General features: G+C 43.3%; 1 protein-coding gene across 5 annotated transcripts in view; it reads right to left on the bottom strand.

Moving 5' to 3' along the window:
- The window catches only part of pstpip1a (proline-serine-threonine phosphatase interacting protein 1a), a 113,380-nt gene that overhangs the window by 23,347 nt on the left and 67,278 nt on the right, over nt 1-22,755 (bottom strand). For all 5 annotated transcript variants that reach the window (XM_048520456.2, XM_048520457.2, XM_048520458.2 and 2 more), the window contains exons 5-11: nt 20,693-20,799; nt 18,110-18,172; nt 15,146-15,244; nt 11,979-12,024; nt 6,045-6,124; nt 2,901-2,999; nt 1,550-1,646 (exon numbers count right to left, since the gene is read on the bottom strand). In XM_048520456.2, coding sequence (XP_048376413.1) covers nt 1,550-1,646; nt 2,901-2,999; nt 6,045-6,124; nt 11,979-12,024; nt 15,146-15,244; nt 18,110-18,172; nt 20,693-20,799 — 591 coding nt within the window. The remainder of the gene's footprint in view (nt 1-1,549; nt 1,647-2,900; nt 3,000-6,044; nt 6,125-11,978; nt 12,025-15,145; nt 15,245-18,109; nt 18,173-20,692; nt 20,800-22,755) is intronic.

Genomic DNA, 22,755 nt, shown 5'->3' with positions numbered 1-22,755 from the left:
CAGCCATGGTAATGACCTGAAGCTCACTGCCTATGAGGGCAGAAGGGTAGGTGATCACTAATTTCAGGACACTTGGGGAGAAGAAGTTTGAAATGTTACGGTGGCTCAGTGGTTAGCACTGCTGCCTCACAGCATCAGGGAGCCACGTTTGATTCCACCCTCGGGCGACTGCGTGGAGTTTGTACATTCTCCCCATGTCTGCGTGGGTTTCCTCCGGGTGCCCTGGTTTCCTCCCACAGTCCAAAGATGTGCAGATTGGTTGGATTGCCCATGCTAAATTGCCTGTAGTGTTCAGAGATGTGTAGCTTATGTGGGGTGGGTCTGAGTGGGATGCTTTGTGGTTTGGTGTGGACTTGTTGGGCCGAAGGGCTTGTTTCCACACTGTAGGGATTCTGTAAAACATTATATAAATAAATTACACAGAGCAGAAGAATTGGACTGGATTGTTCATCAGAAAGTTCATGTGGATCCAATGGGCCATTTGCCCTCCTTTGCTGCTGTGCAGAGGGACATTGCACATGATTCACAAAAAATTGGTTTGCAGGTGCAGCAGGTCATTAAGAAGGCAAGTGGAATTTTGACCTTCATTGCTAGACGGATGGCGTTTAAAAACAGGGAGGTTATGCTGCAGCTGTACAAGGTGCTGGTGAGGCCACACCTGGAGCACTGCATATAGTTTTGGTCTCCTTACTTGAGAAAGGGTGTCCTGGCACTGGAGAGGGTGCAGAGGAGGTTCACGAGTTTGATTCTGGAGGGGAGGGGTTTGGCTTATGGGAAGCGATTGCATAGACTGGACTATACCCATTGGAATTTAGAAGAATGAGGCGATATCTTATAGAAACATATAAAATTATGAAGGGAATCAATAAGATAGAAGCAGGGAGGTTGTTTCCACTGGCAGGTTAAACTAGAACTAGGGGGCATAGCCTCAAAATAAAAGGGAAGCAGATTTAAGACTGAGTCGAGGAAGAACTTTGCGCCCAAAGGGTTGTGAATCTGTGGAATTTCCTGCCCAGTGAAGTAATTGAGGCTTCCTCATTGAATGTTTCTAAGGCAAAGATAGATATATTTTTGAACAGTAACAGAATTAAGGGTTATAGTGAACAGGAGGGTAAGCGGAGCTGAGTTCAAGAAATGATCAGCCATGATCTTATTGAATGGTGGAGCAGGCTCAACAGGGCCATATGACCTACTCCTGCACCTACTTCTTGTCTTCTTATGTAACTCTAGCCCCAAGTCCCTCAATGACATTACTTTCTTGGATGCCCATCAAAAGCTGTTTAAAAATTTTGGATAACAAGGTGGATGAACACAGCAGGCCAAGCAGCTTCAGAGGAGCAGGAAGGCTGATGCTTTGGGCCTTCTGAAGAAGGTCTAAGCCTGAAACGTCAGCCTTCCTGCTCCTCTGATGCTGCTTGGCCTGCTGTGTTCATCCAGCTCTACACCTCGTTATCTCAGATTGTCCTGCATCTGCAGTTCCTACTATCTCTAAAAATTGTGGATATTCTGATCTGCTTCGTGGGAGGTATAGAAGCAAGTAGGATCTTACCTGGTGGACTTGTTCCGGTCATCTTCTTCTGAATGAAACAGTCCATATCTGCATCAATGTCACACAGCTCCAAAACCTTCCTCGTCTCCTCATACAGCTGTAGAGATGGTAAAATTGGATGAAAACTCAAGCTGCAATGTGGACATTCTCACTTAGCAATTACATTCCGGATATCGCCAGGGAATCAGAAAAAATGGAACTCAGCAGTCACTCATCATTCAGCATGCAGTAACATTGATCAGGATAACAGCTTGCTCTATAAATATTTGTCAACAAATAGCTAGAGGGTGCTGGAAGATCCCAATCTCTGTGTTGTTATGATGAGGAGGTGCGGGCATTGTACTGAGGTGGTTCAAGTCAGTAGTCACATGACACCAGGTTATAGTTCAACAGGGTTACTTGAAACCACAAGCTTTCAGAGCACTGCTCCTTTGTCAGGTGAACTATAACTTGGTATTGTGTGACTTCTAATTAGCTAGAGCTTCAAGAAGCGTACCTTATGAGTTTTCAAGTACTTTAAGATCACCCAAAGGTACTAATATGAATACGTGTCTTTCTCGGGCTCATTCAAGGGAGCAGGCCACTCCCACCACCAATTTCTAAGCAATGCCCTAGTATGGAAGTGATGGGGGCATTTGGACATATTCCACTGAAGACTTCATTCAAGAGGAAGTTTGATAAGTGATTAAGAGAGAAATCTAGGGGAAGGAGATGGAAACGGGGTGAAATTTAAGGAAAACAGAAGGCAGCTTGTGTGGAACATAAAACTTGTGCTGCAAGTTCGAAGAAAAACAGGAATCAGTTTTGTTCTGATAGCCTCCCAACGTCAAATTTCAGAATAGCATAGACTGTCCAAGAAAGAAGATGTCATTTAAGAATCATAGAATTCCTACTGTGCAGAAAGAGGCCATTTGGCCCATCAAGTCTGCACCTACCCTCCATTGATCATTTTGACAACCCACCTATCCCTGCATTTCCCATGGCTAATCCACCTTAACCGGCACCTCTGTGGACTGTGGGAAGAAATCAGCACCCAGAGGAAACCCAAACTCTGAACATTCACCCTAGGCTGGGATTCAACCCGAGTCCTTGGGCTGTGAAGTAGCAGTGCTAACCACTGAGCCAGCGTGCCAACTTTCTGATGCCCTGGTCCAGTGCCTTCAAAAGAAGACAGAGTAAACCTCTGCCAAGGAGGATTGAGCTCTTGGCCAAGTTACTGGAGAGTTTCTGGGAAGGGAGGTGGTGGTGCAAAAAAAAACAAATTTAAAAATGGAATAGATTGAAGTATTGATTTTAAGAAGCCACAGCAGAGTTGAGGACCAGGCAGCATTCTGGTCAATCAGTACAATACCTCATCGTCCTTCACACACTGCAGTGAGAGTTGGTTACAATGCATCCACAGGGTATTCCTCAGGTTGTTGATCCTATCACACTCCTGCTGGTGAAACACCTGCAAGTCAAACAGGGAACACTGATGAAGAATGAGCCACAGCATTACCTCCGCCCAAAGCATGTTCAAACACTTTGACCAGAGAGTCACAAGTTCGATTCAAAATTCCCAGGGGCAGTTCGCATTTGCTGAATTCCAGTGAGTATCAGACAGTGTCAGGGATAAGACCACAAGACACAGGAGCAGAAAATAGGCCATTTGCCCATCGAGTCTGCTCTGCCATTCAATCACGGCTGATAAGTTCCTCCACCCCACGACAATAGGCAGAAGCCAGTATAAAGACAGAGTTCAAAGAGACAAGACACATCAACACATTGAGACAAACTGGCCCTGGAACTACCATAAATTTTAGCTTTCATAATGAAGTAATTTCTCTACTTTTCACGGGCAACCAGGTTTTCAAGATTGAGATGACATTTTTACAAATATTATTCACAAAGGATGACAAAGTTGATTTTGTTTGATTAGTTTGGAGTTGGTTGGGCCAATGATGATTGCTGAAGATCTAGAGGTGGTTCTTCAATGAAGCCCACATCAAGTTTCCCACAACCTTCCCTTCTCCAAAGACAGCAATCCCTAGGGGTTTTCCTTTTCAGAGACCCATCATCAATGCAATTCTCTTCTTGATTGGAGACTTTCAAGACATTCTACAGTGACCTATGGTTATCTACATATGTGCAATTATATGGTCAACATCAAGTTTGGCTCCAATGCTTGAATACTATTATAATATTTAGTCTCATCACCGTTCACAATGATCCCAGCACTTAACACCTAGGTTAATACAATATCAGATAACAAAGTGTGAAGCTGGATGAACACAGCAGGTCAAGCAGCATCTCAGGAGCACAAAAGCTGACATTTCGGGCCTAGACCCTTCATCAGAGAGGGGGATGGGGAGAGGGTTCTGGAATAAATAGGAGGAGAGGGGGAGGCGGACTGAAGATGGAGAGAAAAAAAGATAGGTGCAGAGGAGATATAGGTGGGGAGGTAGGGAGGGAATAGGTCAGTCCAGGGAAGACAGACAGGTCGAGGAGGCGGGATGAGGTTAGTAGGTAGGAAATGGAGGTGCGGCTTGAGGTGGAAGGAAAGGATGGGTGAGAGGAAGAACAGGTTAGGGAGGCAGAGACAGGCTGGGCTGGTTTTGGGATGCAGTAGGGGAAGGGGAGATTTTGAAGCTTGTGAAGTCCACACTGATACCATTGGGCTGCAGGGTTCCCAAGCGGAATATGAGTTGCTGTTCCTGCAAACTTCGGGTGGCATCATTGTGGCACTGCAGGAGGCCCATGATGGACATGTCATCCAAGGAGTGGGAGGGGGAGTTAAAACGGTTCACGACTGGGAGGTGCAGTTGTTTATTGCGAACCGAGCGGAGGTGTTCTGATTATTTTATCAGGAAAGACTTAGGAACCTATTGAAAGAATATTAGTAAATTGGAGAGGGTTTCAGAAAAGATTTACTAGGATGCTGCCTATTCATGTACCCATCCAGATGCCTTTTTAAATGTTGAAATTGTACTTGCCTCCACCACTTTCCCTGGCAGCTCATTGGGTTTATAAAATCATGACTTGCATAGATAGGGTGAATAGCACAGGTCTTTTCTCTAGGTTGGGCAGTTCAAAACTAGGGGGCATTTTTTAAGGTGACAGGAGAAAGATTTAAAAGGGACCTTCTTTTCATGCAGAAGAGGGTGGTTCATATGTGGAATGAACTGCTAGGGCAAGTGGTAGATGCATGTACATTTACAACGTTTAAAAAACAATTGGACATGTACATGAATAGGAAAGGTTTAGAGGAATTATGGGCCAAATGCAGGCAAATGGGACTCCTTTAAATTGGGATCCTTTGTCAGCATGGACGAGTCAGACCGTAGGGTCAGTTTCCATGCTACAACTCGATAATCTGGGAACATTGCCTCTCATTCTTCAAAACTCAAGAGACTATCTTATTGAAACTTGTGAAATTCTGATAGGGTGTCACAGAGAGGCTGTAGTTAGGACGTCTCCCTAGGCTGGTGAATCACGAACCAGGGGACTTCATCCCAGAATAAGCAGCAAGCCATTTAGCACTGAGATGTGGATGAATTTCTTCACCCAGAGTATGGTGAATCTCTACTCCACAGGGCTATGGAAGCTCAAACATTGGTTCAAGATAGAGATCAATCAATTTCTGGAGACAAATGACATCAAGGGAAAATGAGGATAGTATGGGAAAAGTGGCCATTGGTGTAGCTGATAAGCTAAAGTCTAATTTAAATTGTTGGGGCAGGTAGAATGGGCTGACTGGCCTCTATTCAAATGTTCTATGTACACCAGCAAATTGAACAAAATATTGAAGGCTGTCTGAGCTTTCATGGGAAAGAGGCCCAGGAAGAATTAAAACTGAGGAACTGATGACAGGAAGACCATATAACACTTCGAGTTGACATTTCGTCCTTAAACAGGAAGAACAACACCGGAGGTCTGGTATAAAAAGTGCTATTTGAGACGTAGGGGCATCATAGCAAGGAAATTATGTTGAGCCTGTATAGGACATAGGATCAGCCTTGACAAGGTATTGTGCCCAGTTCCAAATGCAGGCCTTTTGGAGAGATGAAGGCATTGCAAAAATCGCAGAGACTGATTCCAGGGATGAGGGACTTAGATTACTGGGATGGATTCGAAAGACTGGGTTGGAGAATAAGGGTTGACAGGTGATTTGATGGGAGTTCTCTCCAGACAGAGCAGATAGGGAGTAAGCATTCCCATTGTTGGAAGGATTGAGAAGTAGTGGGGGCATGGATTTAAAGTGATTGTCAAAAGAAGCAAATGTAACTTGAGGAAAAACTTCTTTTATGCAGCGAGAGGCTAGGATCTGGAATCTGCCTGAGAGGGTCATGGAGGCAGGTTCAACTGTGCCTTTCAAAAAGGAATTAGGGAGTGGGATTGGCTGAGCAGCTTCTGCAAAGGGCTGGCAGGACACACTAGGATGAAGGGCCACCTCCTGTGCTGTAACCATATGAGTTGAAAGGGGAACACCCTTCACTAAAGGAAGATTTACAAGTACCTCACAGGTATTGATGTGCTCTTGCTCCCACTCTTGTCGAACCTTGTCCAGTTGCTCCACATTCTGTTGATAAACACGTTCTGAAAAACCAAGTCAAAAGCCCCCAAAGGTTTTATGTCAGAATTGTCATTGAAATGTGTGCCTTACAGAAAACAACTTCACACAGAGTGTGAACTGCCCAGGGAGATGTTCAAAGGCAGTATCAGCAAGTGTTTGAGAGAGCACCAGGCAGCACTTTGTGTGATTAAAAACTGTCAGCTCATGGATGGATATGGTAAACTCTGTTATCTTATTTCAGAAACTGAATACAAAGTGTGAAGCTGGATGAACACAGCAGGCCAAGCAGCATCTCAGGAGCACAAGATGCACAAGGAACACAAGGAGATGCTGCTTGGCCTGCTGTGTTCATCCAGCTTCACACTTTGTTATCTAGGATTCTCCAGCATCTGCAGTTCCCATTATCTCTGATACAATTCAGTTTCTGAACTTTGACTGGCGGCTGTATATTCTTGTATTTTGTATATAATAATCTAGCCCAAAGTAATATGCTCAAACAGTAGAGCGATGTGGAAGTTGGCTAATTAGAGTGTATTGCAAAATGTTGTTGAAAGCACAGGTTCAATTCCTGCTAATAACTATAGTAGACTGTGGAGACCTAGCTCTGCACCTCACCCCTTGTTTAACTTTGTCTGATGCCCCTCGATCTATATAATTGATCATCTCTCCCTTTTAAAGACAGATGTGTACTACATCTAGTTACTTGGCACAGCTTAGTGATGCTGCAACTTCAAGATATATCTAATTCTTTATATTCCCATTCTCTCTCCCTCTTTGCTGAAGACTAGGACATTGGTTTAAGGCATTAACCCATAGGTCCTGTACTGCTCTAAAAAGACATCAGACCTACGGTTGGGAATGGAACACACATAGACTAGGATTCAATGGCATTCCAATTCCAATTCCAATTCCAAAAAAAAAATCCTCCACATCTAACCTTGTGTGGCTAATGATAAATTACCCCTGTGCACCTATAATAATGCCAGACAATCAGATCAGCTTCCCCCTGCTGCAAACTTGTGACCTTGAAAAGAAATGCTGTCTATTTTATTGCGATCAAAGTCTACCATATACATGACTGAGACAATCCAGTCAATCCCGTTCCAGAAAACACTCCTCTCTGATGAACGGTCTAGGCCCGAAACGTCAGCTTTTGTGCTCCTGAGATGCTGCTTGGCCTGCTGTGTTCATCCAGCTTCACACTTGGTTATCTCAGCCAATGAGTCTGGGCCAGTTTGGTATTTAAGTTAGATGACTCACCACTAAAAATATTCACTCCCAACACCACAGTGCGGCTGTATCCACTGCCCTGTTGAGTAATATGTATCAGCTTCAAGGTGCACCAACAAGATGACAGGACACCTTTGACAGAATCCTCCAAACCTGTGACATCTAACATCCAGAATAACAAGGGCAGCAGATATAGGGGAACATGCTCACCTGCAAGTTCCCCTTTACTGTTGCTGGGTTAAAAAGCCTGGGACTCCCTTTCTAACAGCACTGTGGCTTGAATTACCACAAACAGTTTGCAATGATTCACTAAGATGGCTTACTGCTACCTATTCAAGGATATGAAGGAATGGGAACAAATCCTGTCAAATGATGCCTACAATCCACAAGCAAATATTAAAAGAAGCATCTAATATACAAAGATTATTCTGTCCTGAGTTTCTGATTTCAGCGCCATTCCAGAACAAGCCAATCTAACCCCAACCCCATCAATTGTGCAACCAGCTCCCAACTAGTCAAGTAAACTGAACCAGATTCACTTTGTATTTCAGGAACAAAAACAGAAATTGCTAGAAAAACTCAGCATTTGTGAGAAAAAAAATAGTGTCAACGTTTTGGGTTGAGTGACCCTTCCTCAGAACTGGATCCACAGTTCTTTTGGACTTCTTTTTAAACTTTGTATTTCCATGGATAGAAACAAAATTCATTCTCACAGGACAGCCTTAATCAGAGTGCACCTTAACCAATATACAAATTACTCAGACAAATTTGCTGGAAAAGCTCATCAGATCTGGCAGCGTCTGTGAAGGAAAAAAACAGTGTTAACGTTTAGGGTCCAGTGACCCTTCCTCAGTGGACCCGAAACTTTAACTTTGTTTCATCCCTCACAGATGCTGCCAGACCTACTGAGCTTTTACAGCAAATTTGTTTTTGTTCCTGATTTACAGCATCTGTAGTTCTTTCGATTTTTATTACAAATAACTCAAGCTGATCTTGACTTGAAGATCAGGCTTTCTTAGCTTAGCACTGAACACCAGGAAATACAGACTCCAAGAAACACCTTGATAAGCAAATCCAGAGAAAGCTTCAATAACTGTCTGGTGAATGTACATTTCATTTATAATTTCTTAATCAATGTACTTTTCCAGATACACAGAATGCAAGATGACAGCATTGCTAAAGTCTGTCTGGCACTTACAAATGAGAGCAGGTTAGTTATTTTAAAACCCCGCAGGTGATGTAACTACGAATCGGTGACTAGGTCTATTTATGACTGAGACAGGTAGTTTGCACTTATTTTCTAACAGTTATCTAATGGCAGAAGCAACTAATTAACACTCTGACAAAAACAGTGTGATATTTCCAGTCAAGGTGTTGGTATGACATCCATCTGTTAACCAAAATATTCTGTAATTTCATGCTATTGCAATAACTTTTTTTTGTGTCCGCCATTATTTCACATGTGGAAGCAGAGTGTGAGTGTAATTTCTGACTAGAATTGGGAGTAACTTTCCTCAACATAGAAAATAGGAGCAGCAGTAGGCCATTCAGCCCTTTTAGGCTGCTCTGCCATTCAATATGGTCATGGCTGATCATCCAACTCAGTCCCCTGTTCCTGCTATCTCTCCATACTCTTTGATCTCTTTAGCACTAAGAACTATATCTAACTCCTTCTCGAAAAAATTCAATATCTTAGCCTCAACTGCTATCAATGCATTAAAAAAATTAATGTCTTCAAGTCAAACTGCAAAAATTAAATGTATCATTTTTTCCTTACATTTAAAGATGATTGCTGAAAAGTCTCAAATGTATGTATTATTTTAATCTTGACTTGGTATCAAAAGAAAGAATGTTTCAGTCTATGGTTATCTTTGAATAATCAACATTGGCTTTAACACCGCTAGGATGCCATATTTATCCCGTGAAGTACTGCACATACTGTTCAGAAAGTTAAATAACTAAATCTTGGCAAAGCTACATCAGAGACGTGCTGTAACGGAAGCTTCACTCCTATTTTAAACAAAGTGATTAATCTACTTATTTTAACAACATTAACACAGCCCAGAATTTCCTGAAAAGTGCAACCAACCTATTATTACAATTAGAAGGTGCAGTTCCCGTCTACAGCTGTTGATAGGGATGACAGAAATTAAAGGACAAAATAATTATAGGGAATGTGGAAGATTACTCCTGTCCAGCTTGGCTTCTTTCTGTGTGCTACAAGTTCATAGTTTCAGTGTCAGTACGGTCCAGTTGCTTCCAAGCCTAAACGTTTCTGGTTGGACTCTTGTGGTGCAGTGGTAAGTGTACCTGCCACTAAGCTAGAAGGCCTGGGTTGCAAGTCCCACCTGCTACAGAGGTTTGCCTAAACAGGTTATTCAAAAAGAACTCTAAATTATTGGTTATATCCCTACTAAAGACCTCTGTGCATAACCTTAATGGTCAAACATTGTCCAGAAGGAGAGTTGCATTGCTGAAGGAGAGATGCATTGCTGAAGGAGAGTTGCATTGCTGAAGGAGAGATGCATTGCTGAAGGAGAGATGCATTGCTGAAGGAGAGATGCATTGCTGAAGGAGAGATGCATTGCTGAAGGTTCTGGTCTTCAGACGGGACGCAAAACCATGGTCCTATTTGTGCTAATAAGGACAAAATACTGTGAATGATGGCAATCTGAAACAAACACACACACAGAGAACACTGGAGAAACTCAAGAGATCTGGCAGCATCTGTGGACAGAGAAGCAGAGTTAACTTTGAGTCCAGTCTGTTTTTCACTCCACCAATACAGCCAGACCTGCTGAGTTTCTCCAGCATTTTCAGTATTTGGTTCTATTTGTTCTAGTGGTTCAAGTCACCAATGAGAAGATTGCACAATCCTCCTGCTAAATGGGGGTGAGCGGGGACAAGGTGGCGGGGGGGGGGGGGTGGTTGATGTGGGTGCTGTGTTCTTTGGCATCTTGATAGAAGCTCCCCCACTTCTAACACAAAACAAACCACAACACCGACTGCGCTCATTGATCCAGCTGGCTTTTGAAATCTGCCACTGGAAAGCTGGGATATTTCTTGGTTTAATTAACAGCAGCATGACACCTCAAGGCAATTGGTTCTTGGTGAACTGGCATGTTGCCGACAGACATGATAATAGGCTGCTTTCCAGTTTGTGACTTGATGAAAAATATTGCACTGAATGTTTCTCCAAGAGGGAATGCTATTAATTGCAAAACCTAACCATACCCCCAACCTTCGCACCCCACCCCCTCCTAAATATGTTCAGCGTGCAAACTGCTGTGCTGCCATTGATTTTCTTTTCAAACTATGGGTGTATCATGGGACAGAATTTATTTTCTTGATAAATCTAACACCTTCCCCTACACCCCGGACTCTGCAGTTGACAGGCTGTTTAAGAACAAAAGGACACCACTTGTCTTTAAGATGCTTCTCCACAGCTGCTTGTGACCAATGGTCACATGATAGGAAGATATCAAGACCACAAGTCAGTGTAGCAGTTTATTTCCTATCATTGTTGGGGAGGAGGGTTAAAAAACCTTGCAAACAGAAAGGTCACTGTGCATTTTATTCATTCTCTCATAGGACCTTGGTGGTGCTCCCTATGGGAAGGTGGTGGTGAGCTGCCTTCTTAAACTGTTGCAATCCCTATGTTGACACACAATGCATAGTGGCTCAGTGGTTAGCTCTGCTGCCTCACAGCACCAGGGATCTGGGTTCAATTCCACCCTCAGGCGACTGCCTGTGTGGAGTTTGCACATTCTCCGTGTCTGCATGCATTTCTTCCCACAGACCAAAGATGTGCAGGCTAGGTGGACTGGCCATACTAAATTGGCCGCAGTATCCAGAGATATGCAGGCTAGGTGCATTAGCCATGGCAAATGCAAGGTTGCAGAGATTGGGCCTGTGTGGGATGCTCTTCAAAGGGTTGGTGTGGACTAAATGGCCTGCCCCCGCACTGTAGGGATTCTCTGACTCTCACGGAGTGAATTCCATGATTTTGACCCAGCAACACCGAAGAAACAGCAATGTATTTCCAAACCAGGGAGAGGAGTGGTTTGGAGGGGGTGGTGTTCCCATGTATCTATCGCCCTTTTATATAGAAGTGGTTATGGGTTTGCAAAGAACTGTGTAAAAATCTAGGGCACAAAATAACCAAAATAACACAGCAGTCCAGCTGCAGACTGGATTCAAAAACATTCTGTTTAATTGTAAAACAAAAAGTCCCTTTCTTGCGCCAGTTGTACTAGGGAGCATGGACTCGATTTCAAAGACCCCTTCTGCATTTTCAATATAACCAGCCACATTATGAATTTTAAGGAAATGATTGTTAGAAGCTGGAATCTATAAATAGAAAAGTAATAAATTAATGATTGGGAGCACCAAGGGGAGAGAACTGGTCCAGAGAGAATGGCCGACATTTCGTCAAAGATTTTGAGTACAGGAACTAAGTTTGTTTTCTTGTCATTGGAGGGAGATGGATGGACATGAGGCTTGAAGGAGTTTCTATGAAAACAGCATTGGGGGTAGTTGAGGAAAAAAAAAGGCAATTTTCAGCCTAGCAGTCACTATCCGAGTTATAAAAATACACTGTTAAAATCCTGGTCAAGACTTGCAGAATAGGAACTAGATGGTGCATACCTGCTTCATTCACTGCATCTCGAGATTGCTTGGCTTTATTCTGACTCTGTGGAGTAGACACACATTGTTTAATTAGAATGAGATGGTAGCATAGAGGTAATGTCACTGGAATAATAATCCAGAGATACAGGATAATCCTTTGGGGACATGGATTCACAATCCCACCACATCAGCTGGTAGTGTTTCCATTTAATTCAATAAGCAGGCATTGACCACTAGTAACAGTGACCATTAAACTCATCTGGTTCACAAATGCCCTTTAAGGAAGGAAATCTGCCATCCTTCCCTGGTGTGGCCCACAGGGGAGTTTTGATTCAGTACAGTGTGGTTGACTCTTACCTGACCTCTGAAATCACCCAGCAAGCCAGTCTATCGGGGGCATTTAGACTTGGGGAATAAATTCTAGTCTTGCCAGTAACACCTACATCACATAAGAGGAACTTGCTGTCAGGGCATCTTAATAAATGCAAGATCAGCTAGGGAGCTAAACCCTCCTGATGTACCCCATACTTATTCAGACATTCAAGACAGGAGCACATAGTTGCCCCAGGTTCCTCATGCCCTTATATAACATCCATCCCAGCAGCATTTCCTGTCGGATTCAATTGAAGAAGATCAGGAGCAAAGGAATTTTATCCAGTAATTGTCATGGCCCACAGGCTCCAACAACTCAAGAAGCTCAACACCATCTGGGACAAAGCAGCCTGCTTTATTGGCATCAGCTCCCCAAGCAACCACTCCCTCCACCACCAACACTCAGCAGCAGTGTGTGTGCTCTCTACAAAATGCACTGCAGAAATTCCTGAAGATTCTCAGACAAAATCCACAACCACTACCATCTAGAAGGACAAGGGCAGCAGATACATAGGAATACCAACATATGCAAGCTCCTCTCCAAGCCACTTACCAAGCTGACTTGGAATTATGTCATTGTTCCTTCACTGTGGCTGGGCCACAGTCCTGGAACTCCTTCCCTAACAGCACTGTGGATCTACCTACGGCACATGGCATGCAGTGTTTCAAGAAGGCAGCTCACTACCACTGTCTCAAGGGTAAATAGGGTAGGTAATAAATGCTGGACCTGCCAGTAACATCAAAGTCACATCAAGTGAATTTTAAAACAAAACTCCTTCCTCAAGTTGACGCATGGGAAGGACAGGGTGGGAGAGGGGTTGTAGAACCTTGTATTTTCTCACTTTGGGGTCTCGTGCTCAAACAAAGCATGCAGGTATCGAATGCGGAAGGCCATAACAATCAGCTGTGTGTGTCACACCAGATTTCACATGCACAGCTCCCGTTTTAACATTTTTATATCTTTGTGTGGGCTCTGATCAGTAGTGCTCAGGGATCACACGTTTAAAAATAAAATTTCCAGGTGGCCTCAAAAGCACGCAAAGAGTCCAGCTACAATGCAAGTCTGTGCAAAAACAAACCATCACAACTAAATGGAGACAATCCAAGCCCTGGAGTACAATGCTTGGATGTGCTTACATCTGGGGATTATGCATAAACAGCTCTGCAGTCACAGGAGCCCTCTGCCACACACAGTCTGGCGTTTTCAGCTGGTAGTAAAGAACAGAGTGGCTACACCAGATAAACCCTGGATTCCTTTAAAATTCAGCTAAACAGGTCCTTCCACAATCCACTCATTCTCTGCCCTGCCAGTTTCATCTGCTACAAAATACTTGTTCAGACTTTTTTAAACATTGCATTATCTTATACAGTATTTTGGACAGTGGGGGGAGGGGAGGTGAGAGGGAGAGAAACACACACACATGCACAGCAGTGTGGGGGGTTGAAGATGGACAGAAGAAGACACAGAGGGTGGACAAGGAGAGGGAGAGATGGTGGGGAGGGAGACAGAAAGCGTGACACTGACGCAGCAGGGATGGGGGGGGAGTAAAGGGGAGGTGGAGGAGGAGACAGACAGTGAGAGAGAGATACACACACACACACACACACACACACACTCACACGCACAGAGTACAGGCAGAGAGAAAGATAGAAGGAGATAAGAGAGAGTGAGAGAAAGAAAAAGACAAAAAGAAATTGGAACTTGAACAGAGGAAAACTGAGGAGGGACAGTGAGAAAAAGGACCACATACACAAATACGGAGTGTGGCAAGAAAGAGAGAAAGGTGGGAAAATGAGTGGAAGAAAGAAAAAGAGTCAGAGAGAGATAGAATTGCACAGAGAGAGATGGAGATTAGGGAAAACGGACAAAAAGAGATAAATGTCTCTGAATGCAAGCCCTCTCTTATAAGAGTTGCAAGAAGACAATTTATACTTTTGTCATGATTGTAACAAAGTCAGCTAAGTGGCCCTCAGAGAATATGAGTTCCCTCACTGGGCTGTCAATCTGGTGTAATCAGGGAGCCCTGGCTGATAGATTTAAACAAGAGTGTCAGAGGATCATTTCACTCTGATAGCTGACTCTGAGGGAGCTGGATCAGTGTCAAGGACTCTCCAAGTGTAAATAAAGGGTGACTTGGTAACAGGATACTGGCCTCCGTGGAGTTATTTCACATTTCAATGTCACTCTCCAAGATGCATATTTTAGAAAGGTGTCAATTGAAAAGAGACCCTAATTCAGAAAGATGTCGGCCAACTGTAGTATTGCATTCTAAAGGCCAGCAATTGAGATGAATGATCCCTGAACACTGCTAAGGATACAGGAGCAGGGATGTGTGATCTGAGGCTGTTCTTGAAAGGTTTCTCTTCTGCATAACTAGCCGAGTGAGTGACAGAAGTATTGTTAGGGTTCAACCAGTATCAACACCTTCAGCAGAAGTGAGTGTCCAAATTGTGCTCTGCCTTCAATGATGCTTAATTATATTTCGCAAATGCTTTTGATCTCCTGGGTCCAACAGAAAAAGACCAGCAAATATGAACAACAGTGAAACGATGAAGCCTAAGAGACATCACAGTTACCTGAAGGAGAGGAAGAGAACATACATTCCCAAAAGTTCATACACAGGATCAAACTAAAGACCAGAGATCAAAGCAAAAAAAAATAGAACTGGCAGGCAAGGAATCAACGATAAAATTACACAATAAAGAGTGAGAGATTTTTGGAGAAACAAATTCAAGTGGCAATAAAAAAGAATTATTAAAAAGAAAACCAAACGAGGGAAATAATAATCTTATTCTCCACAGTGAACATTTACCTTCTCAACTTGTTTCTGGTTTCCCGCGGACTGAACTCGCTCAGCACTCTGCTCGGCCTCATCTGCCTCTTTACATTTCTGTTCATAGCATTTCTTTGACTGGAAAGTTATGAAAGACAGATTAAGGGATGTGACCAGCAGGACACCCAGTTTAAATTGACTATCTCCACCCCCACGCCATGCCCCACAAACCCACAAACAAAAAACTAACCCATCCCATACACTCACAAACACAGGCAAAACCATACACTGCTCCACCCACCACACACACACACGCACGCACACATACAACCACCACGCTCTCTCACAAACACACACAGAGACACACTGACACACACCCTGTAAACTCACACACAGACATGCTCCCACAACACACAGAACTACCCCTCCCCACACACAGTCACACAGCTCAGCAAGTGGTGAGCTACATCAGTTAGAAGTACCCATCTTGTTGGAGTTCGAATGCTGTTGCTGACTGTAGCTCCCTCATATTGGAGGAAGGAGAGTTAAACAGAAGCAGGATCCCATTCCTGCTTACCGTCTACCCAATCCCCACCACTGTATGTGCTGTAGGATAGGGAGGATCAAACTCAAATGTAAAGTTCCTGTGGCCAAATAGCTTGCTGACACCTATGTTGAGGTTGCAGTTAAACAGCTGCTTATACACACTATAAAAGTTAACTATTTAAGAGGCAGCTACTCTCTTCTCAAATTAAAAAAAAATAAGCTGTTAAGGAACAAGATTCATTCACTTCTCCAAAAATAATCTTATAGAACAAGATTAGATTAGATTAGGTTAGATGCCCTACAGTGTGGAAACAGGCCCTTCGGCCCAACAAGTCCACACCGCCCCTTGGAGCATCCCACCCAGACCCATCCCCCTATAACCAGCCCCCTGAACACTACAGGCAATTCGGCATGGCCAATCCGCCTATCCTTGGACTATGGGAGGAAACCGGAGCACCCAGTGGAAACCCATGCAGACACGGGGAGAATGTGCAAACTCCACATAGACAGCTACCCGAGGCTAGAATCGAACCCGGGTCCCTGGCACTGTGAGGCTGTAAGCCATCCCACCTATCATATCTGCTCATTGAAAGAAGAGCACCAGAACTGAGAGACATGGGAGCGGTAGGGCACCCTTTGGCACCTCAAGCCTGCTCCATCGTTCAATCATGGCTATTCATCTGAAATAACTTGACTTTGCCTCGATTCCTCCAAGACCCAACAATGTATTCATATCAGAAACAGAAATTGCTGGAGAAATTCAGCAGGACTGGCCAGCATCTGTGGGAAGGAAACAGAGTTAACCGAATTCTGAAGAAGAGTCACTGGACAGGCAGGTAGTACTGAGGTGGGGAGGCTGTGAAAAATTTAGACAGGAGAGTGGTCCAGGAAATGGCTGATGAAATTCAACATGAGCAATGCGAGGTCTTGCACTTTGGAAAAAAGAATACAGGCATGGACTATTTTCAGACAGTGAGATAATTCATAAAGCCGAAGTACAAAGGGATCTGGGAGTGCTAGTCCAGGATTTCCTAAAGGTTAACTTGCAGGTTGAGTCCGTGATTAAGAAAGCGAATGTAATGTTGTCATTTTTCTCAAGAGGGTTGGAATATAAAAGCAGCGATGTGCTTCTGAGACATTATAAAAGCTCTAGTTAGGCCCCATTTAGAATACTGTGTCCAATTTTGGGCTCCACACCTCAGGAAGGACATACCGGCGCTGGAGTACGTCCAGCGGAGATTCACACGGATGATGCCTGGAATGGTAGGTTTAATGTATGATGAACAGCTGAGGATCCTGGAATTGTATTCATTAGAGTTTAGAACGTTGAGGGGAGATCTAATAGAAACTTACAAGATAATGTATGGCTTAGAAAGGGTGGACGCTGGGAGATTGTTTCCGTTAGGCGGGGAGATTAGGACCTGTGGGCACAGCCTTAAAATTAGAGGGGGGTAAATTTAAAACAGAAGTGAGGAGACATTTCTTCAGCCAGAGAGTGGTGGGCCTGTGGAATTCATTGCCACGGAGCGCAGTGGAGGCTGGGATGTTAAATGTCTTCAAGGCAGAGATTGATAAATTCTTGATCTCGCGGGGAATTAAGGGCTACGGTGAGAGTGCGGGTAGGTGGAGTTGAAATGCCCATCAGCCATGATTAAATGGCAGAGTGGACCCGATGGGCCGAATGGCCTTACTTCCACTCCTATGTCTTATGGAGTTGAAACATTAACTCTACTTTCTTCCCACAACACTGTCAGACCTGCTGAGTTTCTCCTGTAATTTCTGTTTTTGTTCCAGATCTCCAGCTTCTGAAGTTCTTTGGCTTATCTTAATGTATCCCTATCGATATACAGTATATTCAATGATTAGGTGTCCATAATCTTCTGCAGTAGAGAATTTCAAAAGTTTACAAGCCACTGAATGAAGGAATTTCTTTGAATCTCAGTCTTAAACAATCAACCCCTAACCTCAAGACTGTGGCGTTGGTTTGAGGTTCCTCAGCCAGTGAGAATAATCTCTGAGTGTCTAACCTTTTAAACTCCTTTAGAATCCTGAATGTTTCAATCAGTTGATCTCTCATTCTTCTAAACCCCAGTGAATATTGACTCATTCACTCAATCTCTCCTTGCAGGAGAGTCCCTCACCCCAGGGACCAGTCTGATGAAGTCTCACCGCACTGCTTCCAATGTAACCATACCCTTCTTCAAAAGCCATACAATTAGACCCACTCTCGTAATCTATGCCCACTGGTCTATAATATTCTCCCCTTCAAGTTTTCATCCAATTCTTTTTTTAAAAGATACTTAGTTATTAATTAAGTTGTTTTCTTAAATTACCATGTAATTTTTTTAAACAAACAAATGCTACAAAATGCAAATTCTTTGAGTTTTTGCCCTTTATCCAAATATAGTCCACTCGAAGGAATCCATTTTGTCAACTGCTCTGCAATGTTGTGCTTACATCAAGTGTCTTCTTGTACAAAGCCACTTTGCTCTTCTGAACACGATCCATGGCATTTTCATACTGTGGGTAAATGTGCCAAGGTTAGTACAGTTTGTGAAAACAAACAAGGCTGCCAGGCTGCTGACCTCAAATAGAATCAATGCCTCAACCTACAACCAGGACAGATTATTAGAAGGCCAGGTGGATCATGGCCAGATAGATCTCATTGCCTGATGTTCTAGATTAGGGCTGTTAACCCAGGACAATCAGGGAGCCCTAGCTGACAGATATAAACAGGAGTTAGGGGCCCTCTTGTGGCACAGTGGTGATGTCCCTACCACTGAAGTGGGAGGCCTGGGTTCAAGTCCTACCTGATTCAGAGGTAATAACATCTCTCAATAGGTTGATTAGAAAAATAGGTTCAATTAAAAATAAACTGAGTTTGAATTGGTTGCATAAATAGTATCATAAAATGTGACTAACAAACTAAATCCTTATACACAGGGGATTCAGAAGGTCCTCCTCTGTCTAGGGACTGATTCTGAGCTAGCTGATGTTGGCCACATATGCTGTACATTTAAATAAAGGGTGACTTGGTGATGGGATACTGGCCTCTGTGCAGTTATTTCAAAAGCTTCCATCAATATGAACCTTCCCCCTCTCAGTAACACATTCCTTCACCATTTAAACAATTGTGAACCCCGCAGCACTGGAAGCATGAGAGCAACAACCATCCTAGAGCTGCAAAACCCAAATGGAATTTCAGAATCAAATCTATTGTTAGCAAGAGTGGAATCTGTTATTTTTCTCATTCATTTAAGAGAGATGCGGGTGTCACTGGCTAGTCCAGCATTTATTGCCTGTCCCCAGTTTCCCTTGAGAAGGTGGTGGTGAACTGCTTTCTTGAACTGCTACAGACTTTGGGGTGTAGGGACGCCCACACAGTGTTGTTAGGGAGGGAGTTCCAGGATTTAGACACAGTGAAATTGACAGAGCAATAATGTATTCCCAAATCATGATAGTGATTGGCTTGGAGGGGGCGGTGTCCCCATGTATCTGCTGCCCTTATCCTTCTAGATGGAAGTGGTCCCATTTCAAAGACTACCAAAATGAGTTCCAATAATTTTCCAATTGGAAGCTGTTTATTTTTCCTTGCTAAATAATCATCTTGTTCATTCTTAGTAAAAATCCCACTCAACCCAAGAATCAGGCTAATGGACGCTTGATTCCAGGGAAGGACATTTATTTATTTGTGTGATGTGTGTGCCTCTGGCCAGACCAGCATTTATAACGCATCCTGAAATCACCCAGAGGTCAGGTCAGAATGAACCCTGTCACTGAGTCTGAATCACAATGTAGGCCAGACCAGGTAAGAATATAGAACATAGAACTCTACAGCACAGGAACGGGCCCTTTGGCCCATGGTATTGTGCCAAACATGACGCCAAATTACATTAATCCCTTGGTCCATAACGCTCCATTTCTTGCATATTCACGTGCTTATCTAAAAGTCCCTTAAACACCCCTATCGTATCTGCCTCCACCATCACCTCCTACCACGCTTTGTAAAAAAAAAACTTGACCCTCGCGTTTCCTTTGAACTTTTCCCCTCTCACCTTAAATGTATGCAGTAAGGAAAGCAGAATTCCTTTCCTAAAGGACATTTTTAACCAGAGGATTTTATTTTACCCCACCCCCAACAATCAATTCAACTGCCAACAAGATGCAAACCCGAGTCCCCAGCGCATTACCTGGGTCTAACAGTAATATCATCACCTTCATTCTACTATACTGTCTGACAGAACCGAGCTGGATGAGGAAATGAGAGAGCACTTGGTATTCCACTCGGTCATTTCTGCTCTGAAAGTATGTTAATGTCTGTGTCTATCAAAAACAGATAAGGTTCAGCTCTCCTGAATGGTTCATTAAACCCCACTATCTCAAACTATTTTTGGGATAGGTACCAGGAAATTATTAAAACTGGCAGAATTGAATCCTGACAAGAGATCACAAGCTTGTGATTTCAAATAAAACTGTAGGCCTATAACCTGGTATTATGTGACTTTAACATTGTCCATCCTGGCCCACTTCCACATCAAGGCCTTTAGAAAAGGCAGTTTTTAAATCAAATGAAAATATGGGAATAAAACCGTGATAAGTGACAAAACAGAATTCAGGCAGCCGAAAATTTGAACAGATCTCTCAACACTCCAAAACAGACCTGGCTTTCAATACAAACTAGAGTTCAGGTCATGAAAGATTAAGTTTCATGTTATGCAAAACACCTGTGGTTTTATATGTGCTACTTTCTTGCAAGAATAGAAACACATTGAACAGGACAGTTTCTTTGTCTCTGGACTTCTTTTATGACAAACTGACACTTCAAACAGCATTTTCAAATGTTTCTTTTGCAAGGACTGTGCAGATTTTAAATAAAAATGCTCTTGCAGAAACAAGTGGGACTTTTTCAAATTCCTAACAAAGCCACTGTCTGTCAATATTAAATAGCTCTGACTCAGCACAAGCACAGGTGTAATTCATACCGTTCTCAAAAGTAGAAGTATCCTGTCATCTCAGTTATCACACAATCATTATTCTTACCTTCTTTCTCGTTTCCTTCTGCCTCTCCCTGAAATCTTCCAGGCGTTTTGCCTCGTCCTTTAACGTGATTGACAGCTGAATGTGTAGATTTCCAATGTTTTCCAATTCTGAAACAATCAAACAGGCATTCTGTCCAAGCTGCCCATGCAAACTGAAGAATTGGTAGATTGTCTTGCTCCTCAAATCTGGACCGAGGTTATCCCTGATATCACCATGTGGGGGATTGGAGTGGGGAGCTGTTTGAATTTAGTGCTGAAGTGTCCATCTGAGCCGCACGCAACTGAGCTGTGGTCTGACATTGTCAGTGTGAAGCTGGAGGAGCACAGCAGGTTGGCAGCATCAGAGGAGCAGGAGAGTTGACGTTTCAAGTTGGCTCATCATGACTGTGGTCTGACCTTGACCAGTTGGTCACAAATGCTCACACTGCCCTCTCGCTTAGCCCTCACTGTTGCCCAGTGAACTCTGCTGAGAAAAGTACATGTAAAACAAAAGCAGCTCACAGCAAAATGGGAGCCTTCTTGCCACAGTGATTTGCAACTAATCCAGCTAGAATAACTCAATGCACTGCTGCATTAAAAGAAAAGTAAAGTAGTATTTGGGATAGATTGGAAAACAAAATCCCAGCCCCTCCTGGTTTCAATGGGGAATCAGACAATGTCCTGAAGCAGTATGTACATACCTGGTTCTAGCATAGAGCCTGGCAGCTTAAAATGGAGGCCATTCAGACCACTAAGTCCATGCTGGAGGGTTGACCTGGTTCAATTGTAGACAAATTTCTTGACACCAAGGAGATTGAAAATTAGGAGTTAAACTGAAAATGAGGAGCAGGAAGGTAATAGGTGATATTAAACAAAAGTGGGAAAACCCAATTTGCATTCAGGGATTTGCAAGCAAAATTCAGGGGCAAGAGTGTAGAACTGCGTTGTACGAAGTCGGATTCTGAGTGGTGAAGGCCCATTAAAACCTATAAGAGGGATTCAGAATTAGTTGTATTTTCAGAATTAATTTCATTTATGGGAGGAAAATGGATTGGCAAAGGGGCGTTTGAGACAAAGAAAAAGAATCTTCTGGATGTAATAACTTGGCACTGTTCCTAAAATATTTATTCTTATTTTAGTCTCAAAGTTCTGATGACACCCATAATCCACCCAAGCTGAACTCATGATTTATGTCATGTAAAGATATGCAGGCCAACATTAGCATCTCTAGCTAAGACAAGCTAGAGATCATGTAAAAATCCTCTGGGTCCTTCTGGTTTGCAAGGATTAACAGTGCATTCAGTGGTGCCGGTGGCTTACTTAATAGTTCTGGGTCAGAAGGTTGTCCATTCAGATATCCACACCAGGGCTCGAGTCACTAAGATTCCACTGGTGAACACAGGGGCAAGAGTATGCCATTCAGCTCCTCAAGCCTGCTCCATGATTCAACTAGATCATGTCTGATCTTCTTCGTCCATGTAATTCTCTCGCGCTATTCCCATGAGTCTTGATACATTTAATATCTAGAAATCTGGTGACCTGTTTCGGACATGCTCAAACATTGAGCTTCCACAGTCCGCTGGGGAGGGAGGTCCAAAAATATTTACCGCCCTCTGAGTGAAGAAATTTCCCCCTCATCTCAGTCTTAAACAGCCAACACGGTATTCAGTCTTAAACAGCCAACACGGTATTCTGAGACCGTGTCCCCTGGTTCTGGATCTCCCAACCCAGGGGCAATATTCCCTCCCATATCTAGCCTGTAAGAATTTTGCACGTTTCAATGAGATCATCAGTGCAGTTTCACGTCTGTGATCAGGATACTAATTCCTGCAGCTCACAGTAACTAGGCATGAAATTCAAGTGATAAAAATAGCCATTCTTAGATCAAGATGATATTTACATCTAATACCATCCAAAGAATCCCATTAAGGTAAAAGTACTAGATGTGAGTTTGCTCGCTGAGCTGGAAGGTTAGTTTTCAGACGTTTCGTCACCATTCTAGGTAACATCAGTGAGCCTCCGATGAAGCGCTGGTGTTATGTCCCGCTTTCTATTTATCTGGTTAGGTTTCCTTGGGTTGGTGAT

The sequence above is a fragment of the Stegostoma tigrinum genome, chromosome 36, assembly GCF_030684315.1.
Source record: "Stegostoma tigrinum isolate sSteTig4 chromosome 36, sSteTig4.hap1, whole genome shotgun sequence".
Taxonomy (NCBI): Eukaryota; Metazoa; Chordata; class Chondrichthyes; order Orectolobiformes; family Stegostomatidae; genus Stegostoma; species Stegostoma tigrinum.
This window is presented reverse-complemented; position numbering and strand designations above follow the sequence as displayed.